Source organism: Schistocerca cancellata, chromosome 3 (assembly GCF_023864275.1).
Source record: "Schistocerca cancellata isolate TAMUIC-IGC-003103 chromosome 3, iqSchCanc2.1, whole genome shotgun sequence".
NCBI classification, from domain to species: Eukaryota; Metazoa; Arthropoda; class Insecta; order Orthoptera; family Acrididae; genus Schistocerca; species Schistocerca cancellata.
Window position 1 is genome coordinate 517,694,481 of NC_064628.1, and position 24,542 is coordinate 517,719,022.

General features: G+C 40.1%; 1 protein-coding gene across 2 annotated transcripts in view; it reads right to left on the minus strand.

Moving 5' to 3' along the window:
• The window catches only part of LOC126175321 (ATPase family AAA domain-containing protein 5), a 112,562-nt gene that overhangs the window by 55,402 nt on the left and 32,618 nt on the right, over positions 1 to 24,542 (minus strand). For both annotated transcript variants that reach the window (XM_049922031.1, XM_049922032.1), the window contains exon 3: positions 14,923 to 16,367. In XM_049922031.1, the coding sequence (XP_049777988.1) occupies positions 14,923 to 16,366 (1,444 nt within the window). In that variant the 5' untranslated portion in view covers position 16,367. The remainder of the gene's footprint in view (positions 1 to 14,922; positions 16,368 to 24,542) is intronic.

The window sequence follows — 24,542 nt, forward strand, 5'->3', positions numbered from 1 at the left end:
CAATATTGGTGGCAACATTTTGTGAAGAGGGTATGGGAAAGCTTACACAAAGGTATGACAAATGCCTCAATCGTTACAGTGATTTCATTGAAAAATAACCCTAAATGTATGAAACATTTTGTAATAAAATAATTTTTTATGTACACTTGTCTTTAATTTACTGACTATTGGAGCTTGGGAGTGCAATTAAATAAATCTTTGTACACAGCCTGTAACAGGCTGTGAGAGTCAATTAAGACCATTAACATTCTTTTCTCTGGAGAATCACCCAGAAACTTTATACTGAGATCCCTATACAAAATCAGCTTCATGTCTTTCTTAAGAACTATTTCCTTTAAAATTCAAACACTTGTGCACAGCCTTCAAATATCTGGTGTCTACAGTTTTTTGAAAAGTCAACTCTTTTAAATGAAAGATTACACTTGGCATAAATGGCCACTCCCGCTTCTACAATGAACTCCTTGCACAGAAATCAGGTAATATGTACACCTCTAGAGGTAGCCATAGTATTTATTCTCTGCATAAATGATGCTTTGAGATGCAGATAATCATTGTCATGATCTATTAGCAATTCGTGTACTCTATCTAATTAATTGCCCTAATATTTTGAGGAAATGAGCTTACTGTACCTTCTGATCTGCACTCCCCATTTACTGAACATACTTCTAGCATTAAAGGACCTTTCCTCAAGCAACGAATGTCCTCCCTGACTTCATACTGAAAACATTTTAGGCCTTCTACACAGTATAACCATAATTTGGCCTTGAGTGAGTCCAGATCCACCTATTATACTGTCACTTATCCTATTCAGGTATAGGATATCTGTAGTGTAGATTGAACTACAAATACTCTCAACAGACACCTCCAAAATGTGTGCACTGTTAGCACTCATCAGCACCCTGTCAAGTGCCATACTAACACGCATCACAGCAGAACAACTGTACAAAGTGAACATTAGCGAACTTAATTTGAGCAGCATTTATATCCAAGCCACTGCCTATACCACAAGCACAGACCACAACAAGACTATTCCCACTGCCTTTCATTATCACTACCTAATTCTCTTTAGTAAAATATGATGGATGAAAGCCCGAATCGTGCCTCACCATAAATAAAGCTATATAAGTAGTAACTACACAACCATGGTCTAGGGGTAGTGTCTTTGATTAAAAATCAGAATGTCCTCAGTCTCAGGTTTGAATTTCATCAATGGTTAAATGCTGAATAAAAATCATCAGCATTGTCAGCCAAAGACTTCTGGCATAAGAAGTCACCCTCATTATGCCAATGACCTTATCAAGGATGGCAGAGTAACAGACAGGTTCAGGGCACTCTTTTGCCCTTGGGGTGGGAAACTCTCCCTAAATGTAGAAGAATAAGCAATGATCAATGGTGTGAAGATGTGGAAGAGAATGGAAACCCCTGCATTTAACAGACAATATGTATCCAAAGGACATATGGCCTGTAACTGAAAAAGTGTCATGATAATCTCCCCATTGGCAAAAGATTCTGGACTAGTCCCCCATTCAGACATCTGGAAGGGGTCTGCCAAAGGGAAGAAAACCATGACAAAAAGATCGAATAGCCAACAATAGGGTAACATTCTATGAGCTGAGGCATGGAATTTCAGAAGTTTGAATGTGGTAGAGAAGCTATAAAATCTGAAAAGGGAATACAAAGGCTCAATCTAGATATAGTAGGGCTCAGTGACGTGAAATGAGAAGAAGGCAAGGATTTCTGGTCAGATGAGTACAGCATAATATCAACAGCACCAGAAAATGGTATAATGGGAGTAGGATTCATTATGAATAGGAAGGTAGTGCAGAGAGTGAGTTTCTGTGAACAATTCATTCAGTGATAGGGTTGTTCACATCAGAATGGACAGCAAACCAACTCCAACAGCATTAGTTCAGGTATACATGCTGATGTCACAGACAACGAAAAGAGAGAGAGAGAGAGAGAGAGAGAGAGAGAGAGAGAGAGTGAGAGAGAGAGAGAGAGATGAGAGAGGTGTATGAGGATACTGAATGGGTAATTCAGTACTTAAAGTGAGATGAAAATCTAATTAGTCATGGGGGACTGGAATGCAGTTGTGGGGGAGGGAGCAGAATAGAGGTTAACAGATGAATATGGGCACGAGAGAGTAGAAAGACTAATTGAGTTCTGCAATAAATTTCAGCTAGCAACACTGAATATTCTGTTGAAGAATTACAAGGAGGAGGTATAGTCTGAAAACATCAGTAGAAGCAGGAAGATTTCAGATAAATTACATCATGGTCAGACAGAGATTCCAAAATCAGACACTGGATTGTAAAGCGTACCCAGGATATAAACTCAGATCAAAATGTAGTAGTGTTGAAGAGTAGGCTGAAGTTTTACGAGATTAGCCATAAAGAATCAATATCCAGGGAAGTGGGATGCAGAAGTACTAAGGAATGAAGAGAGATGCTTGAAGTTCTCTTCAGCTGTAGATACTGCAATCAGGAATAGCTCAGTAGGCAGTTCAGTTGAAAAGGAATTGACATCTCTAAAAAGAGCAATCAGGGAAGTTGGAAATAAAACCGTAGTCACAAGGAAGGTAACTGCAAAGAAGCCATGGATAACAGAAGAAATAATTCAGCTGACTGAAGAAAGAAAGGAGTACAAAAATTTGCAGGGAAATTCAGAAATACAAGTCATTTAAGAATTAAATAAACAGGAAGACTAGGGAAGCTAAGGCAAAATGGCTGCACAAAAGATGTAAAGAAACATAAAAAGAAATAATTGTTGGAAGAACAGACTCAGCATATAGAAAAGCCAAAAAGAGCCTTCCATGAAACTAGAAGCAAGGGTGATAACATTAAAGGTGCAATGGGAATTCCACAGTCAAATCCACAGTGAGAGCAGACAGGTGGAGAGACTACACTGAAGGTCTCTCTGAGAGGAACACTTGTCTGCTTTATAGAAGAATAAACAGGAAATGATTTAGAGGAGATATAGATCCAATTTTAGAATCAGAATTTAAAAGAGCTTTGGAAGCCTTAAGATCAAATAAGGCAGAGGATAAATGACATTCCATTGGAATTTCTAAAATCTGTTGGGGAAGTGGCAACAAAACGACTATTCACGCTGGTGTGTAGAATCTATGAGACGCAAAAACCATCATCAGGCTTTTTGGAGAAACACCATCTACACAATTCTGACGATAGCAAGAGCCAACAAGTAAGAGAATGATTCCACAATCAGCTTACCAGCTCATGCACCCAAGTTTCTGACAAGATTAACACTTTGCCATCAGCACGTCTTGTACAAATTTATTCACTTGGTGCCAGCAGCAATAATTCAGATTACTTGGCTTGTTGCTAGCCATTCTTGACATTATCAGGAGATTATAAATTGTTAAGTTTTACTAATCTCATTGTTAGTTATCATAAGTTCTCAACCCTTTTCCCCTACTTTCATGAAATTTCGAAGATATACATATGTAAATAAAACAAAATGTGTTTGTTTCATATATTTGTTTATTTGCATCTTTGGTACTTAGTATTTCTTTTTCATATGATATGCAGCAAAACAGTCTCCAAGATGTAACACAGCTCCCAAAGACTTGCACATTAAGTTGTTTGTTGTCCTTTTTTTGACTTTGGAACATACATGGCAGTTTCATCATTTTCATTTACTCGTTTCGGAAATAAGTATTAGTTGGCAGTTTCATCATTTTCATTTACTCGTTTCGGAAATAAGTATTAGTTTGTGTTGCTTTATGTGATCGGAAAGTCTGTCAACCAGATCATGATGTGACGTACGCGACGTAGTGGCAACTTCCAAGTTTTGCTCAGAAGCAGGCACATGGACTTTCATCCATGAATCACACACTTTCAATAAAAAAATTGTGAAATCTGAGACACTCGTGTTCTGTACTGAAATACTGGCATGTATAGAACACATTAAAGAATGTGCAATTAAAGAGGTACATGCAAACATTTTTGACCCTTTTATAGTTTTTCTGTATACAGGGTAATAACTTAGATATTGGTCTGCCCGATCCACTCCTTTCATATATTTCAGGTTTTTTTTGTGTAATTAGTTTTTCCACATTTTCTTTGAGTGTCAGTCAAAGTGGCGTTATGTACTGTAGAGATCATTTGTATCCTTTTAGTTTTTGAAGCTCTCCATACCTAAGTGAGTACTTCACCTTTCTGTTGATGACAAGCTTCAAACACATTGACTTTTGCACACTTTAATTTTTCTGGAAATCCTCTATTTTGCTATATCGTTCCACAAACTTGAATTTTCTTTTCAAGTAACTTCTCTGCAAATTCTACACAATTATAATAATTATCCATGTAAAGGTGAGGCCACTTTCCATAAGAAGGTGTCAATAGTTCCATCACTGTGTTTGCTACAGGCTGTCCAGCGCCAGAATATATCTTGAATGAGGAAATGTACCCCGTACTCAAATCACAGAGCATCCAAATCAGTATGCCATATTTAGTAATTTTCGACAGATTGTAAGCTTTAAAATTTAACCAGCCACGTCACAGTATCATTCCTTCATCAATTGAGATGTTTTGACTTAGGTTAAAAGTTTCTTTAAACTTTTTGGAATAATAATCAATTACGAATCGAACTTTGAAAAGCCAGTCGGGATTATACAGTTTATTGTTGTTATCAGAAAAATGTAAAAATGGAAATATTTGTCTGAAATGGTTGCGGGACATCGTTTTGTGAAATATCGGTGCCTGTATCAACGGATTCGTTGACCAATAATCATCAATCCTTGCCTTTCTCTCTCTCTCTCTCTCTCTCTCTCTCTCTCTCTTTTTTTTTTTTTTTTTTTTTTTTTTTTTAAATTATCCAATGTCTTCTTCCCAATCGGCCAAGGTGTCCAGAACATCAGACAAGACATCCACGCATTCATAATAAATAATCATATCATCTCTTTCATCTGCCATGATGAAGGGGCTCAAGTACTTATAAAAAGAAAAAACTTTCTGACGTGTGTAACTTACTGTTACCTAAACAAAACACCAACAGAATGCAAAAGATACTAAAGTGCTGTCGCCGGCCACTGCGCGATACTATGCTCATGACACCACTGTGGTGTCACTGGCCGTTGATTGCTATTTCGCCCACACCACCACTGTGGGGTCCCCAGATGGCATAGTATTAATATACAGAAGAATGGAAAAGAAAATTGAGTATATGCTAGATGACAATCAGTTTGGCTTTAGGAAAGGTAAACGCATGAGAGAGGCAGTTCTGATGTTGCAGCTGATAATGGATGCAAGACTAAAGAAAAATCAATACATGTTCATAGGATTTGGCAACAAAGAGAAATGTAAACTGGTGCAAGATGTTCAAAATTCTGGGAAAAATAGGGGTAAACTATAGGGAAAGGAGGATAGTATATAATACGTACAAAAGTCAAATGGGAACAGTAATACTGGAAGACCAATAAATGAAGTGCTCAGACTAAAAGGGGTGTAAGACAGGTGCAGTCTTTCGCCCCTACTATTCAATCTATACATCCAAGAAGCAATTACAGAAATGGAGGAGAATTATAGGAACTGTTGAATGGAATGAACAGTCTAATAAGTACAGAATAAGGACTGAGAGTAAATCGAAGAAACAGGAAAGTAATGAGAAGTAGCAGAAGTGACAAACTTAACATCAGGATTGATGAGCATGAAGTAGATGAAGTTAAAGATTTCTGCTAAGTAGGCAGCAAAATAACCCATCACAGATGGAGCAAGGAGGGCACAGAAAGCAAACTGGCACTGGTAAAAATGGCATTCCTGGTCAAGAGAAGTCAGCTAATATCAAAGATAGGTCTTACTTTGAGGAAGAAATTTCCGAGAATGTACGTCTGGAGCACAGCATTGCCAATCATGGACAGCGGGGTATCTGGAAAAGAAGAGAATCCAAGCGTCTGAGATGTGGTGTAACAGAAGAATGTTGAAAATTAGGTGGATTGAAAACGTAGAAATGAGGTGGTTCTCTAGAGAACCAACGAGGAAAGGAATATATGGAAAACACTAACAAGGAGAAGGGACAGGATGGTAGGACATGTGTTAAGACATCATGATACTATTAGATGGAGCTGTAGAGGGTAAAATCTGTAGATGAAGTCACAGATTGGAATACAACCAGCAAATAATTGAGGTTGTAAATGCTATTCTGAGACGAAAAGTTTGGCACAGGAGAGGAATTCATGGCAGGTCGCATCAAACCAGTCAAAAGACTTATGATTCAAGAAAACTATTGTCTGCAAGTATATGGTGCAGGGAGGTAGACAGGTTGATGATCAGCCAGCATGCCACACACTGTGAGAATACAGGAAACCGTGAGATGACGTCCACAGCTGCTTTGAGGGGTGTCCTCTTGATGTAAAAGGAATTCATGGATAAGTCTACTGAGGCTGTTACATAGTAGCCACAGTTCTATGGCATCTTTACGAGAGGCTTGGAGAGACAAATATGCCATACCTCAGTAGTAACTTTGACTGTCTTCAGCTTGTGAAGAGTTCTAGTAGTTCTAGTAGCCTGCCATTCCATATCTCAAATTTTCAAAATTGTATGCTTGCACAGGATAGGGTAGCATGGAGAGCTGCATCAAACCAGTCTCAGGACTGAAGACCACAACAACAACATGCTTCAGTTGCAATTATAGATCTGCGACCGGTACTCTGAGTTCAAGTTTGTCTCTTGTGGTTGTGTCTTTAGCTGATTTTCCAGTGAGTTCATTTCCTAGAATACCCATGTGGCTCAGTGTCCACATGAATGTTACAGTGGCTTATAAGCAGCTCAAGGAGTCACTACAAACCAGGAAGTTATTTGCTGCAAGAGCTTTAATGTATTGCAGTGCACATGATATTGCGACAAACTCTGCAGTGTACACACTGCATACACTTGGCACAGAATTGCAGTACACTTGACATGGTGACAAACTCTGCAGTGTACACACTGCATGCACTTGGCACAGAATATAGCCCCTTGTTTATGTAAAAGCTTAACTATCCCACCCTGTCATTGACTTTCAGGTCCTCTGTGTACATACCAGTCAATTGAGTAGATGTGAAGAACTAAATGGGGGTATCAGCAGTTCCTTTATGGGTCACAGAAGAGGTTCTTGTGAATGAGTGGCACCATTGGGGGGAAGGTGGGGGGCATCGAGAGGGAACTCTGTGCACTCAAACAGGGATCAATTGGAGGTCCTCACATTGAGCCTCTAGTCATATCTCAACTGAACTACTCAGTTTAGTGCAATTTGTAAGCAGACTGAACTGTTAATTGTGAAAAATGGTCAGGGCAGGCCTCTGACAAATTGTCACTGCATAGTTTGCCAAAAGTTACAGGCATCCAACCCTCAATGATGGGATACCAGCTTCTGCAAGGAGGCTGTATATGGGGTTCACACAGAAGGCTCCAGTTAGCAACCATACACCACTGTGGTGGACAGGGTCTAGTGAGCTCAGTACTGATGGTGCTGCAGACCTGCAGGCAACACATCAGTACTCTTGGGGGGGAATCAAAGCCTTGTACGATCATAGAAGAGCTGTGCACTAGTGCACTATGCGCTTCAGGTGCCACTGAAAAATCTGAGGGCATTAATTTTCCTTGTGCAATCTGCCTTGAGCTGGCATACATGTGGTAACTTTGTCAACTTATTGTCATATAAAAGACCTAAAAATTTTACAATGACTTGAAGTAATTGGTTACTGAGGCTACAGCTCTCGGTGCGGACAACCAGTTCACAGTCAACAAAAGTGCATGGCAGAGAATATGTGGGAGAATGAGTCAGGCCCAGTTATGTACTTGCTATATAGGTCCTTGAAATTGGCATTCTGCAGTACACAATGATGTAGAGCTGTAATATAGGCAAATATCGTCCACATACCATGCAAGTGAGACCATAGGTCCCACTTCAGTCATGATACCATTGACTGCGATGGCGGAAAGGATTACACTCAGAACCGGTCCCCAAGAGACCCCAGTTTCCTGTATATATAGATTGCTGAGGGGTGAGCCTACCCTGACCCTGAACAGAAAGGGATAGCAAATACTGAATAAAAATTGGTACGCAGCCCCAGAAGCCTCACTAACGCAATGCGGACAATATTTGATGGTGCCAAATGGTATCATATGCATTCCGCATGTCAAAGAACACAGAAGACGGGTATTGGCAATGTGCTAAAGCATTGCACACTGCTGATTCCAGAAGAATCAGTTAATCTGCGGTGGAGCGGAATGCTCGAAAGCTGCTTTGAAATTGTGAAGCAAAGGAAAGTGTTTTTGAAGAAGAGAAATTAGCTAACATCGAGTATAGATTTAAGTGTCAGGAAGTCTTTCCTGAAAGTATTTGTATGGAGCGTAGCCATGTATGGAAGTGAAACATGGACGATAACTAGTTTAGACAAGCAGAGAATAGGAGCTTTCGAAATGTGGTGCTACAGAAGAATGCTGAAGATTAGATGGGTAGGTCATGTAACTAATGACGAAGTACTGAATAAAATTGGGGAGAAGAGGAATTTGTGGCACAACTTGACTAGAAGAAGGAATCAGTTGTTTGCACAAGTTCTGAGGCATCAAGGGATCACCAATTTAGTATTGGGGGGGGGGGGGGGGGGGGCAGCGTGGAGGGTAAAAATCGAAGAGGGAGACCAAGAGATGAATACATTAAGTAAATTCAGAAGGTTGTAGGTTGCAATAGTTACTTGGAGATAAAGCAGCTTGTGTGCAGGATAGAGTAGTATGGAGAGCTGCATCAAACCAGCCTCTGGACTGAAGACCACCACCACCACCACCACCACCACCACCACAGCAGCTTGTGTGCAGGATAGAGTAGTATGGAGAGCTGCATCAAACCAGCCTCTGGACTGAAGACCACCACCACCACCACCACCACCACCACAACAACAACAACAACAAGAACTACTACTACTACTACTACTACTACTACAACTGGGTCTAGGGGCTGTGACTTGAGCCTCTGCTGAAGTGTTGCGGAACCCCCATTCAACAAATGGAACACTGTGCAATTCAAGGCCTTGTGGCATGGAAGGATAGGTAGTTTTGATTTGTCAGGCATTTCCACGTCAGGAAATGTTGGCACATCTAGCCATGACCTCAGAAAAAGTCCAGATGTTTCCACTGAAAGAGATTCCAGGAACCACTGTAGGCATTTCATGGCCACAAATGTGGTGTTTAGTTCATACTTGAGATGATGGGATGTGAATTCTCACAGATGACTCATACTGTTCCCAACATTTCTGCTTTCTCTTTTTTATTAAAAACCGTGCCTTTGCTCAAAGCCTCTTGAATGTTATCAAATGTCCATCGAAGGATGGTCTTTGTATTGTTGAAGTGTCCTTCAGTCCTATCCGATAGCTGTAGTTATTTCTTCAGACGGTTGAGCACTTTGATTTTTCCTTAGAACAGCCAATTAAATGAGAAATTGCTCAAAAACGCACCTCACAAGTTTTTTTCTGGTACGTAATTGTATTTTTTGCCATTGTTGTAGCATAATTTTTAAGATATGGCAAACACAAATGTTCCAGGATAAGCGGCTGGTCTTCTGGACTGTCAAACACCCTGTGATTTAAAAAATTCATTGCACATTCTCAAACATAACATGATTCATCTTGGGTACATGGAAATTTACTTTGGAAGTAACACTTTTCAAACCAACATTCACAATGTTTTCCTGGGATGCATTAGTAATGTAAACATTTGTTACATCACACTCATTGAAAACAGTTTGTTGGTATGAAGTATTGCATAGTCTTCAGCCTAAAGCCTTCATCACATTTTGCTGTCCACACATGCTTGTGTGTGCACTGTTTTGTTTTTGTAAATGCCGCATTTTCTTTGCAACCGAAGTTTTATTTTGATGTTATTCTATTTTTTATGTTTTTTAATTGCAGTATTATTCTGCAGTAGTAGGCTAAAGTAAAATTCTTTGTTAGATCATTAATTCTGACCAATCAAAATTACATAAATTTAACTAAAAACTAGAACAATGAAAAATTCTTCAGTTTTACCTGAATGAAAAAGGTCCCACGTTTTTCCCGTATTCCCTAGTCGTCACAAAGTGTACACTCCTTGCAATATTAGTTGTCAGCTCCTGATAGTTGCATTTTTCCTACTTCACAGGTGGTTATGGGCACTGAAGTCCCCCCAATAGGAGGAAGGGTGGAGGCAGCTATTCCACTAGCTCATATGATATGATATGATATGATATGATATGATAATATAGATCTATCTGTCTGGGGGTAAATGGCCTAACAGACAGATAAGACATTAACTACCACATGTTCTAACACAATGGTCAGTGGCATCTGTGCACTGAAAGTGTAAAGAGCCTATGAACTTGCAGACTCCTCATATGCCAAGAGGGTTCTTGGCATTAACACACTTTTTACAGTAGGTGTGTAATTTTTACTAGCAGGGAGTTGGGTTTCTGAAAACCACGTCTCCTCTCATGCCATGTTACCTGCAGAGTAACTTGTCACTGACTGGTGGAGATCGGCCAGGTGGCAACAGTAGCCATTACAGTTCCACTGAAGGGATGTTGGATTGAAATCAGAGAAAGCAGCAAAGAGGAAACAGGAGTACAAATTACTTTGCTGTTGAGCCATGCACCATCTGAATGTGTGATTCTTTACCAGTAATTCATACACTCGACCTTGTTGGCTGAGAAGGGGAAAGATGGTGGGGGTAGGTGTGAGGTTGGAGGGGGAGGGGGGGGGGGGACACCTGGATCAACAGAACTCTTGTGTATCTTTCAATTTGTCCTTGTCCCTCTACAGTTTCAGTTTGTGAGAGTAATTTCCTGTAACAGCTTGTGGGCCAAAAGAGGGCCATTCTTTTCTAGGCATCTTGCATGATAAAGTCTAAGAAAGAGAAGCTAACTCCAGCTGCAGCGATGGAGTGACTACCGCTAGTGCTCTAGCTTTAGGGATCAAGGGAGCTGATGTCCCCCCTCCCAAATGAATAACAGACAGACATGTGGCTAGTGCCTGGAGTTGCTAACCGAGAGCCCATCATCTCACTTGTGTGGATTTTGACACAATGTTTACAAAGTTGGACATCATATCAATTGGGTGGAGCCATTCAAATCCTTTGTTACCATCTTGGTAAGATAAGCAGTCAAGAATTTTTTGTTCCAGGATTTTCTTTTCCCTCTTGAAAACTCAAAATGTTGGCACACAAGAATGGTGATTTCCTGGGCATTAACAAATGTAGGTGGTCCTCTGCATGGATTACCCTCGTGGGTTGTCCTTCTGCACATCCCCCAAGTAACCTCATTAGTAGTTTGGGAGGACATGTGTCCAAACTCCTCACACCCAAAACATCTCGTACAAGGAGGAAAATAGGGACTGACATCACACCTACAAACCGGGATCTTATCTTTCTCTGGCGAAACATACCCATCCAAGGCTAGGATGAAAGCTTCAGTGTTTACCCTATTATACTTACAGTCTCTCTGAATGTGATGAACAAAACTTACTCCATCCCGTTCGAGGTTATTACACTGTTCTTCATCGCTTTGTAATGTTAGGCTCTGATGGAAGATGACATCTCAAATTCTGTTAAGTTTATTTTGACAAGAGATGGTAACTGGCACATCCCCAAGTTTGCCAAAAGCTCAAAGTGTCTGTGATTGGTTAACATTCAAAGGTCTGATCAACAGAGATCAATCTTTCACTCCCTCTAGTGCAACAAATTCTTAATAACCAATTTCAATATGTTCCATAAAAAACAGTAGTTTGACTTTTGCAAAACATTCTCCATCGGATTTGGAACTACCAAGAAATGAGCACTGCCTACCTCCATTTCTTCTTGCCTGACTCTCATCCAATGGCATAGTCAAAAATGGAAACACCATGGGTTTGTCAGCCTCTGCATTAAAATTTTGCTTTCTGTCTACCAAGATGGCCATGTCAGCATACCCATCAGTACAGGTGAGTTTGATCCATTTCACTGCGTATTATCTGTCCTTATGCTGCACACTTTTCCCTTATGCTGCACACTTTGATAGGAGGCTCTCGCCACGAGCACCACAGTAAAGGCTATCTGTTGCCCGGAATCCCACTGTCCCCTGATTGGACAGGTACCTATTCCTCTGTATACATGAGGAGGTTACAATTCAGACATCAGCAGAGAGATCCCTGCATTGTCAGTGGGTGACAATCTTGAGGGTATGTGATCGCATCCCCATGATGGATTGGATACTGTACTGGATTTCAGGTACAAAGATAAACCCACTCTAATAGTAGGCGTAGAAGGTCTCTGCAAAAGGTGCATTGATTATACACCACATAAGGTGTCCTTCCCCAAACTGCCCATAATTCTGTGAAATTTATAAAAGTGGAGGCCAAACCCTACAAGGAGACCACAAGTAATTAAGCCAAAAAGGTTGAGGGGAGAGATTGTGAAATTAGCTAAAACTACGGATGTCCTAGTAATAGCTGACACACCAACATACAAGTTTGACCAGATTTAAGACTCTGACTAGGCCTTTAAGAGATGAACTTTTTGGCGCTTCTTTTACATAGGTAGCAGCAACTATTCGTAAAATACTTCCATCTTTCCTCAAACCATTATTTTCTTTCTTAATTACCCTGTTCTCTTTCCAGGACTTTACAAGTTTCTTGCAAAACTACACCTCACACTGGTCAGTCTGACCTGCCCATTTCCCACTCTTTGGGTACGAAAATTCTGACAAGAAAAAAAGCAATTAAATATTTATTTTTGAAAGCTAGACCTCACATTGGTCAATTTGATACTTCATTTGTCAATTTCCCAATCTCCAGTTTGCTACCAATATTCAGAAAAAAACCAGTTGTGAGAGATATAGGGAACCATGTTTTCACTACACTCAAATATCTGGTCAAAAAAGCAGCTTAACAAATTCAAGGCAAAAATGTAGCATAGGAAGAGTGGGAAGTACAGGTGGTTCTTAGTCTGCATTTGATGTCACGAGTTTCATGTTATCTCGAGACATGCCGTAAGTAGGAGTTGATAGCGTAAACAGTGGAGTGTGCTGGTGAACAAAAAGAAAATGTAAATAAGAATTGTTTTCTAATTTCAGACTTGCCTTAATGACTCTTCAAGTTGTTCTACCAAAGCACTGCACATTTCAATTACCAAGTCACTTCTTGATGTACAGGGTTATTACAAATGATTGAAGCGATTTCACAGCTCTACAATAACTTCATTATTTGAGATATTTTCACAATGCTTTGCACACACATAGAAAAACTCAAAAAGTTTTTTTAGGCATTCACAAATGTTCGATATGTACCCCTTTAGTGATTCGGCAGACATCAAGCCGATTTTCAAGTTCCTCTCACACTCGGCGCAGCATGTCCCCATCAATGAGTTCGAAAGCATTGTTGATGCGAGCTTGCAGTTCTGGCACGTTTCTTGGTAGAGGAGGTTTAAACACTGAATCTTTCACATCACTATGCGTGAAACTTGCCCGCACGCGTTCAACCGTTTCTTCGCTCACAGCAGGCCGCCCCGTTGATTTCCCCTTACAGAGGCATCCAGAAGGTTTAAGCTGCGCATACCATCGCCGAATGGAGTTAGCAGTTGGTGGATCTTTGTTGAACTTTGTCCTGAAATGTCGTTGCACTGTTATGACTGACTGATGGGAGTGCATTTCAAGGACGACATACGCTTTCTCGGCTCCTGTCGCCATTTTGTCTCACTGCGATCTCCAGCGCTCTGGTGGCAGAAACCTGAAGTGCGGCTTCAGTCGAACAAAACTTCGTGAGTTTTTCTACGTATCTGTAGTGTGTCGTGACCATATGTCAATGAATGGAGCTACAGTGAATTTATGAAATCGCTTCAATCATTTGTAATAGCCCTGTATAGTGCACTTTAAGGAGGTACATTAAATTTCCGTACATATCATCAGTAGCTAAAACCACAGGAAAATAACCAACTGGGTTGTAACTGGCTTACACACTCCAATATTTATATCGGTTTTGATTATTTTTAAGACCAATTGTGTGTACAAGATATTCAAAATCTTATTTTAACATTCTGGTAAAATCTGAAAAGGTATGTATCCAGCACCAGTTTATGAGATAAATTTTCTGAATCATTCTGCTCACTTAAAAAAAGTAAAAAATCTTGATTTCTCTTGTTCTTTCTAACTTTATTCCTTGGTTGACATAAAAGCAGCAGATCTGCACTCACTCCCACTAGCTCGTGTTCATCCATTTTGTGACAATAATGTAGCCCTGTGTAAAAGCTTCGGGCCCAGAAATGTGTTGCTGGGCAGTAGTGGCCAGTAATGTTGTTTATGTATTGCTGCAAGTCATGTGGGCACCATGTTGCTGGACAACACTGTTGGCAAAATACCTCAACATGAAATGCCAACACCATGGGAGATCCAAGAACAGACTGTGGGCAGGACAGAAAAAACTGAACTTGACCATGACACTAAATTACTGTCCCATGCTTAAACTAAGCAAACAACTATTTTTACTTTATCATTTTCTTTCTGATACAGTTTACTCATTGTGAGGACACAAATTAGTATCCAATGCACTAGTTCGACACTCAGCCTGAGAGTAGCTCCCCATGTCCTATGGTACACTCTTTGTACTTTTGGTTGCTTCCCCCCCCCTCCCCCCATTTTTGAGGCCTGCCTACTTCAACTCTGATTAATAATATTAAATTCTTCCTCTGGTGGATTCACCCTTTTATTAAGCTGTGTTGAGGATCTTTTAAAATATACCACACACTATTAATGGATTATTCTAAGACTTTCATTACTTGGTTCTCTATACAATCCTTACTTCCAAATGACCTACATGCACCAACACAAATGCTGGGGTAGAACAAGTGACAAACATACAATAAATCTTAAAAATTAAACAATTCTCAAAACAACACTATCAAGCAGTAAGCAGAAAAATCAACAAACCTGTACTTGACAATTCTTCATTTCCATCAGTAGTCGCATCTCTAAGACGTATTCTTAGTTTCCAACCTTTTCCAGGGGAAGAAAGTTTCTCTTTAATATCTTCATTTACTATTGATGATACTGAAGTATTTAATTGACTGTTCTCAGCAACTGTTATTGCTTCAGTGTTACTTGCATTAGTGCCTTCATCTTGATTTACAGATAAATCTTCACTTCCTAACACTTCAATCTCATCTGCAGCTTCAGCTGCATGTGATGAAGCTTTTCCTTTTCTTGGCTTTTTAATTCTAAGTTTTGAGCTACTGTTCTTCCCTCTAAAAGAAGAAACAGGAGTATGCACTATGGCCTGTACTTCAATTCTGTCTGGTTTAGATTTAATTTCTTGTTTTGGAACCTTACCAAAATAATTAAAAAGATTGCTTTGCTTTCTTGTCTCTTCATCTGGGGATACATTGTTGTGAAAATTATTTTGTTTTTTCTTTTTCTGTTCACAATCAGATAAGCTACTTGAAACATTAATTTCAATTTTGTTATCTGTAGACATCTCATCACAATTGATTTCACTTTCGCTCTCTGCTGTAGATACTTTTACATTGTTAACAATACGGTCTGACTTTGTAATGGTAATATCAAGTTTTCCAAACATGTTATTTTTCTTCAAAGTATTTTCATCAGGCAATACAGGATTTTCTTCTTGCAGATTTCCACAGTCTGTAGACTTTACTTCATGTTTTACTGTTGGCAGAACTCTTTTGTCAGAATTGCGATCTTTATGTTGTCTTAAAGCTTTAGGAGACACTCTTAACCGCTTGGCACCACTTCTTCCTTCTACTCTGGCAGAGTCCCCCAAATCTGCCTTTCGTTTCTTTTTCTGTTTTTGACTGGAGCTTCGAGATTCTTTAAATGCCTTTTTAGTATCTCTCTTTCCCTTTCTTTTAACATCACCACCACCACCACCAGAACTGTTCTCGTCGTCATCATCATCAATAATATTATCATCGTCATCATCATCCACACTATCTGATTCTACAATGACATATGAATGTTTCAGTCTTTTAATCTGCTTTGACGCTGGCTTCTCAAGTGCCGCCACTCTCTTCCTTCTACCAATATTCTTCATCCTCATTTCATGAGCAACATTGTCATCTTCGCCTTTCAATAAATTGTTGGCAGTTGCATCAGCATCCTTTTCCTGAGAGGTGCTATCCTTGCAGACATTATCTGCCACATTTACCCTCTGACTTTTCTCTGATGATGCTTTTTTTACCACCTGAGAAGTTAATGTACAAGTTTCAGAGGATTCTTTTAACTGTATGTTCAATTTAACTTTCTGTACAAAAATATGACTATTTTTACTACTACTAGTCTCCATGCTGTCTGTGACTTCAAAGCTGTTAGCACAGATCTTCTCTGGAATGTGGAAATAATCAGCTATGCTCTTCATCCTGAAATCAAAATTAAAATACTATTATTTCAATTAAACATATGCACATGTGTCAAACATAGGCACGTGTGTTATAAAACAAACAACTGAATACACCATCTGTCCAAAAAGATCCAAAACTTATTTTATTCCTTATGTATGAGTGACACATACTATACTACAGTGGCAGCTGTGCCCAACAGATGCGCATTCAACGAGTCAGTTGTGAGCAGGTAACATTAAGCAGTGGCCATGCAGCCATAATGTGTCAACATTTGTCATGTCACTTATTACAATGGAGCAACACCTCTAAGCCAAGTATTCAAGACATCTCTAGAATGTTTAAAAAAATACAAATGTGTGCGCAAAGTTTGCAGCGCACAGCTTGACTCCCACACAAAAAAAGCAATGCACGGACGCCTGCCTTGACTTGGCTGAAACTTTCTGCAAAAAATCGTTACATGTGACAAGACTATGTTATCAGTATGAACCTGCCGTAAGTAGGAGTTGATAGCGTAAACAGTGGAGTGTGCTGGTGAACAAAAAGAAAACGTAAATAAGAATTGTTTTCTAATTTCAGACTTGCCTTAATGACTCCTCAAGTTGTTCTACCAAAGCACTGCAGATTTCAATTACCAAGTCCCTTCTTGATGTATAGTGCACTTTAAGGAGGTACATTAAATTTCCGTACATATCATCAGTAGCTAAAAACCACAGGAAAATAACCAGCTGGGTTGTATCTGGCTTACACACTCCAATATTTATATCGGTTTTGATTATTTTTAGACCAATTGCTTGTACAAGATATTCAAAATCTTATTTTAACATTCTGGTAAAATCTGAAAAGGTATGTATCCAGCATCAGTTTATGAGATAAATTTTCTGAATCATTCTGCTCACTTAAAAAAAGTAAAAAATCTTGATTTCTCTTGTTCTTTCTAACTTTATTCCTTGGTTGACATAAAAGCAGCAGATCTGCACTCACTCCCACTAGCTTGTGTTCATCCATTTTGTGACAATAATGTAGCCCTGTGTAAAAGCTTCGGGCCCAGAAATGTGTTGCTGGGCAGTAGTGGCCAGTTATTCATTTTCAGAAAATAAAATTGCATTCATTTTCTGTGAGCATTCAAAAAAATTTAAAATCCAATAACAGAGAAATTTCCTTTGTTTCAGTTGTTATGTCAGTACTCTTCTAGATCTAACTTAACAAATGGCATATCCTACTTTTACACAAATCAACTCGTGTATGGTCATCACACAAAAACTGTTATGGACTTGAAGCAAACTCCAATATCCCAAGAATGAGGGATTAATCTTCCAACAAATCATGAAGAAAATGTCCTCTTTTTCTTCTGTATTTGTTATTCATATGACAGGGTCTACTACTAATTATGGGTAAGCAGCCTAACATCAAGCCAACATTGTTCTACAGCCAGGTACCTCCTCATTTCAGCACATACTGAACAATTAACATACAAAATTTTTCCTATTGGAATTATTTTCTATATATATTGTGCACACTTTAAGCAGCCAATACTAACATTACCTCCATACTGAAGACAGTGTTGTTTTATTGCATATAGCCCATTACAATCAACTTACTTAGAACTTCAGAAAGTAACCTACACTTGTCATCCTGTGCTATGCAACAAGCATAGTGCATTGCCAGAAGAGGGTACATGCTCTAGGTTTCTGGCAGACGCAGTACTGCTACAGTACAGGTAACAGGTGCATTACAGTGTGTGATTCAAACTGCATGGCGACTGGAAACATACTTCAAAGCTGAATTATGTAAGACAGTATGATTCTTGTGGACAAAATGTTTAAACTGTACACAGACCCACTGTGAAATTTTAGTGGCAGTTGTCTTCTGTCAGTATATAAAACACATACAACTAAAACATGCTGGACCGGAAGTGGTACACTACAAACTTCACGGACTGGTTGATGTTCCCACTGGAGGAAGAAACCGTGTGTTACGAAGCAATGTCCTCTTTCAGACAATGAGATGACAGTGTGCACGGGGATAACACATCGAAGTACAACATACCTACAGACTCCTTTTGTCAGTTGTATCATTTCCCTGTATCTTGATATGATATGGTACCCAATGAAAGACCAACTCCTTACCTAGATGTTGGATCCACTTTAAGGTGTCATGGATGATCTGAATCATCTTGTCTACTACGGGAAACATTTGGTGTACTGCCTGTAGTGGACTGAGGAAGTCAGAACAGATGAGGCACCTTGTTCTTTGATACCTCTGTATCCGCTCTAATGCTGTCGTAACCTCACATAACTGCAAATCATAATGTGTAAATTAAATTAAAAATCAAACAATCCCATCAGGGCAACAGTGGAACAACTTAGTGCCTTCCCTTGCTGGGAACCACCTGTACATGTAATGATAAAACTGTAGCACATACTTTTAGCTGAAGATAACAGATTTGCAAAAAAACTATCTACAGTATAAGTTTTCTTCTATTGTGTCAAGTTTAAAATGACTTTGGGCCTCTGACGACACCAAAGTGGCAGTGCCTTTCCTGCCTTTCGGATGTTTCATACGTTCAGATCTGTGAGACAGTTGGAAGCATGTATCCTGAATGGCTTGATGGCACGTAGCCAATTCCTGAACAATGTGGGAATCCACACTAAATGGCAATAACTTACACAATGCAAAGATTTCCAGGGATTATCAAGCCAGGAAGCTGTGCCACCAAATTCTGAATGGGGGTTGACCAGCCTCTACACACAGAACACACTGAGTTGGCCTGATAGGCTCCAGTCAATATCTGAATGCCCTCATCTTGGACAGCTTCTAATATCCTGAGGTAGGAGGCATTTACTGATTGATAAACCACAGTGTCATAATCTAATCATGCTCTGAAAAATACAGAAGATGGGACCCAACAGCTCCCTATAGCTTTCCACCACGGCAATTGAAAATATTCAATGATATGATGCTCTTTGTTTGCAGGTCTTTCAAGTGCGGCAGCCAGGTTTATTTCATGTGAAGAAGTAAGCCCAAAAAATGCACATTGTCCTTAAGATTAAAAACATTGGTCCCCCATCATGAGCTCTGGTTGGTTAAAACTTCAACAAGACTTCTCTGGTGAGAACCTAAACCTGTGTTACTGACAAATTTCTGGCCTCCTGATGGTCAACTGTAGTTGCCTCATTGTCAGTGACTGGAGAACAGTGCAGCACTGACAAGGAGACCAGACCTTCAGTCAGGCAGATTTTCGTAATTTTTTTATTTCTGGTATGTGAAGTTCAGAACTTTTACATCAATCAGTGAAAGCTGTTCGATGCAACTCTCAAAAATTCTCGAGAAAACAGACTTAAAAGCTTTCCGAGGATCTTCAGTTCACTAAAATTAAAGTAACTTTCACCATGGGCTGCATGACTCACTCAGTAGTATTGGTAAATGGTAATCAGGCATTCAATGGATGGCTGCTTTGACTTTTGCTATGGTCTTTCACTTCATTCCATTCCATTCCATTTTTTCATTTATTTCGAATACCTACATCATTTAAATATAAAATTCATGAAATATATGATAATTAACACACATCTAATAAATAATCATATTTTCTCAAAAATACACTACTTCCTGTTTTTAATTACAAATCACATGCACAGCAAATACAAATTCTGAATTATCGATATTTTATAAAAGATTATTAATAAAGATTGTTTAAATTATTAACAATCTGATAAAATATCAATGATTAAGAATTTATATTTGCAATCTAAGTGATATGTAATTAGAAACAAGGGGCAGCACATTTCTCACTAAAAATCATTAGAGGTGTTAATTAGTATATATTTCATTACTATTATATTTAAATGATGTAGATATTTGACCAGAACAAAGAAGATCATAATAAGATCCGAACCAGCGCTCTAACGATCACTCAATTACCGATCTCCAACACTGCCCAAGGAGCTATGCAGCTGCTCATGACATTCACCTGAATTTTATTGAGTTAAAAGCCATCAAAATCTTCAAGAGAGATTTTCTTCGGAATTATTCACGGTTGCTTGAATCTGCTTTGGTTGAATGATATTCGAGTTCTGAACTTCATGTACCACAAATACGAAAAACAACAAAAATGTGATTAGCCAAATGGTCTCCTTGGGGATCCAATTCTCAACAAAGCAGTCAGACAAGGCAACATCAAAGTGATAGCGAAAGCATTTTTCCCTGAGGAAGGATGGAATAAGAAGTAGCAGACACACGCAAAATTCAAGCTTTCGCAACCCACGGTTGCTTCATCAAGAAAGCGGGAAGGAGAGGGAAAGACGAAAGGATGTGGGTTTTAAGGGAGAGGGTAAGGAGTGATTCCAATCCCGGGAGTGGAAAGACTTACCTTAGGGGGAAAAGGTGACAGGTATACACTTGCACACACACACGCACACACACACACACACACACACACACACACACACACACACACACACACATATCCATCCCCACATATACAGACACAAGCAGACATATGTAAAGGCAAAGAGTTTGGGCAGATATGTCAGGCAAGGCGGAAGTACAGAGGCAATGATGATGTTGAATGACAGGTGATGTATGAGCGGCGGCAACTTGAAGTTAGAGGAGGTTGAGGCCTGGTGGGTAACGGGAAGAGAGGATATACTGAAGGGCAAGTTCCCATCTCCGGAGTTCTGATAGGTTGGTGTTAGTGGGAAGTATCCAGATAACCCGGACGGTTTAACACTGTGCCAAGATGTGCTGGTCGTGCACCAAGTCATGTTTAGCCACAGGGTGATCCTCATTACCAACAAACACTGTCTGCCTGTGTCCGTTCATGCGAATGGACAGTTTGTTGCTGGTCATTCCCACATAGAAAGCTTCACAGTATAGGCAGGTCAGTCGGTAAATCATGTGGGTGCTTTCACACGTGGCTCTGCCTTTGATCATGTACACTTTCCGGGTTACAGGACTGGAGTAGGTGGTGGTGTATATATGTCTGCTTGCATCTGTATATGTGCGGATGTGTGTGTGTGTGTGTGTGTGTGTGTGTGTGTGTGTGTGTGTGTGTGTGTTTTTGTTATTGTCTCTATCAACATACCAAGGCTTTTGTTTGGTAAGTTACAGAATCTTTGGATATATTTTTCCCACGTGGAATGTTTGCCTCTATTATATATATAAAATCCACACACACACAACATGCAAGAAAACAGATCTAACTGAAACAAGAAAGGAACTGGTCTTTGGCTGCAGAGTTTGACGTAGCGTGGAATAATGAATCTGATCTGGTCCTAGAGTATGTCTTTGGCTGCTGTGAGAGCTGATTCCATTTCCCACATGGAGAACAGAAGAATGTAGAGCTCTTCATAGCACGAGAAAAGGCAGAGCCTCCTCATCTTCACAATTCTAAGGAACATCTGAATCTGATGAGTTTGTGTGAATGACGAAGTTACGTTAAAAAATGTTTAGCTAAATTTGAGCCATGTCTTTGGGCAAGTCCATCAAGATGCCATTCCTCAAAAAGGCTCTAAGGGACAGTGTAACTTCAATGCCTGAAATCCCTCTCACAGATTCCCAAATGTGTGTAGTGAAAGTGGACCGATTAATTGATGTCACAAATTACTTCCAGGATTTCCTCTTTCGTTCTTTTATCACTTGCCTTGTTGTTGTTGTTGTTGTTGTTGTTGTTGTTGTTAACCCTATCCAGAAAACATGAAGGTTTTCTGTTGCTGGACAATGTTTGAACTTCCGCAAAGTTGCATGCCTGGCTCTGATTGCTGAGTGGCATTCTTCATTCGACCAAGAGACACGTCATCATCTGAGGTGGTTGCTAGACTACGGAATGGACTTGGCAGCAGTTTGGTGGATTACATGGGTAATATGGTCCACCCCCTGGGCACTTTCCTGTTGTTCAAAGATGGCATTCCAGCTGTATCGTATCCAATTTGCCTTCTGAAGCATCCACCTTTTGTGGTCTTCTGTCTATCATTGACCTATTCACCAAGTGGATCCACAACGGAAACTGGTTGTTCGAGTACAAATCTGTGCCCACTGTACAGTCTGTAAGAGCTGGAGAATAGAAGCAAAAGTCAATTGCAGAAGACAACCCTGTAGCAATAGAAAAATGTGTGATCTGACTGGTGTACAAAAGGGATATACCGTCTAAATGGATAAGTCACTCAATGATTTGACCCCAGGGGCATCTGGTAGCTAAGCCCTACAGCATGTTGTGTGCACTGAAAGTCACTCATTAGGAGTAATGGGCAGATAGGGGAGAGGGGGTGGGGGGAGGGGTGCCTAGAAAAGCTCTGTCAGTTCATTTTCATGGAGCAAATCATGTGAAGCACGGTACAAAGAACACACTGCAATCTCAGCAACTGTGAGAATATAATCTGCAACTGCTTGTAAGTCAGTGGGAAGGGGAACTGGAGAGGATGGTACCTGTCATTGACAAAAACAACCAGCTCATCCTTAGCTCTTTCTTCGGTATGACTGTCCTCCTCGAAGGGGTGGTGGTCTCTTAAAATTGGCATGTTAGTGACTCTAAAATGAATTTCTTGTATACAGATACAGAATGGTCTCTCGTGGGCCAAGAGCAATTCTTCCAAATGTGACTGGAAACCATTTAAGTTCCACTGCAGCATAGGAGTCCCTATGGGAGCGGCTGATCACTGCATTACTCTCTCTCGGTGGTGGTGATTTATCCAAGCAGTCTGGGGGAATATTAGGTGGAGTATGGCTCTGGTTCCTCCATATGGATATCAATATCCTTTGGCTGCATAGGTAAAGAGGACAGCTTATTTGACCTCTGCTGATGTGCACTGGTATGTGGCTGAGGTTCCAAATCCTTTACTGATGACTTCCGAATGGTTTCAGCGTCACATACAGCTTTTCCCCTGCAGGTGCATTGATAAGTGCATGTATTTGTACTTGATTCTGAGGTCTGGCTTTGTGTGGAGGCATCACTTTTATAATGAGTGGCTCTGTAAGGGTCAGTGCAGACGTAAAAAATCCCGGAGGTTGCACTGATTTACAAGCTCTTTTAGCTTCAGTTACCACTGACCAGAATCTCAGAGTTGTCATAACTGACCTGCTCTTGCCAAAGTAAATGTGGTGTCTGCCAGAACATGTGATTCTACATGAGTGCTTCAAGTTAAGTTCTCGCATCTCCATCGTATCTACTATCTCAACTTGGTTACAATCTACATACGAGGGCTATCCACAAAGTACATTACGTTTTGGAATTAAAAATAAATAACATATTGGAAATTTTTTTTATTATATACAGATGAAAGCCACACTTAAATACTACTTTTCTACATAGTTGCCATTTAAATTAAGGCACTTATCGTAGCGATGGACGAGCTTGGAAATTCCTTCGTCGTAAAATTCAGCTGCCTGCGCCTTTAACCACGTGGTTACCTCTTCCTGAAGCTGTGCGTCATCATCAAAACACTGCATAGCCAACCACTTCTTCATTGCTGGGAATAAGTGGAAGTCGCTCGGTGCCAGGTCGGGACTGTACGGAGGATGAGGAAACAACTCCCACTTAAAAGATTCGAGAACTTAACGAGTGGCATTTGCCGTGTGGGCCCGGGCGTTGTCGTGAATCAGCAAGATCTTTGAACCCAACTTTCCCCGGCAGTTGTTTTGTATTGCTCTTCTGAGGTTGTGCAGAGTTTGGCAATACCTTATAGAGTTCATTGTAGTGCCTCTTTCCAGGAAATCCACAAAAGTTACACCTTTTCTGTCCCAAAAGACAGTCGCAATCACCTTCCTTGCCGACATTGTCTGCATGCATTTCTTGGGTTTTTGGGGGCAATTTGTGTGCCCCCACTGCATTGACTGCAATTTTGTCTTGCAGTTCACATGCTTAACCCATGTTTCGTCACCAGTAACGATGCGATCGAGTAATGAGTCGCCATCTTTCTCGTAAGCGTCCAAAAACGTGAACACTGCAGCCATCGCTGATTTTTGTGAATCTCTGTCAAGATTTTTGGTATCCATCTTGCACAAAACTTGTGGTAGCCAAGCTTTTCGGTAATGATTTCGTGCATAAAACTCCGTGAAATTTGTGGAAAACTCATAGAGAGTTCCGTTATCGTGAAATTACGGTTTTCACGGACCGCGGCATCGACTTTTTCGACAAGTTCGGCACTCACTATGCTGGGTCTTCCACTTCGCTCTTCGTCGTGAACGTCAGTTCGGTCA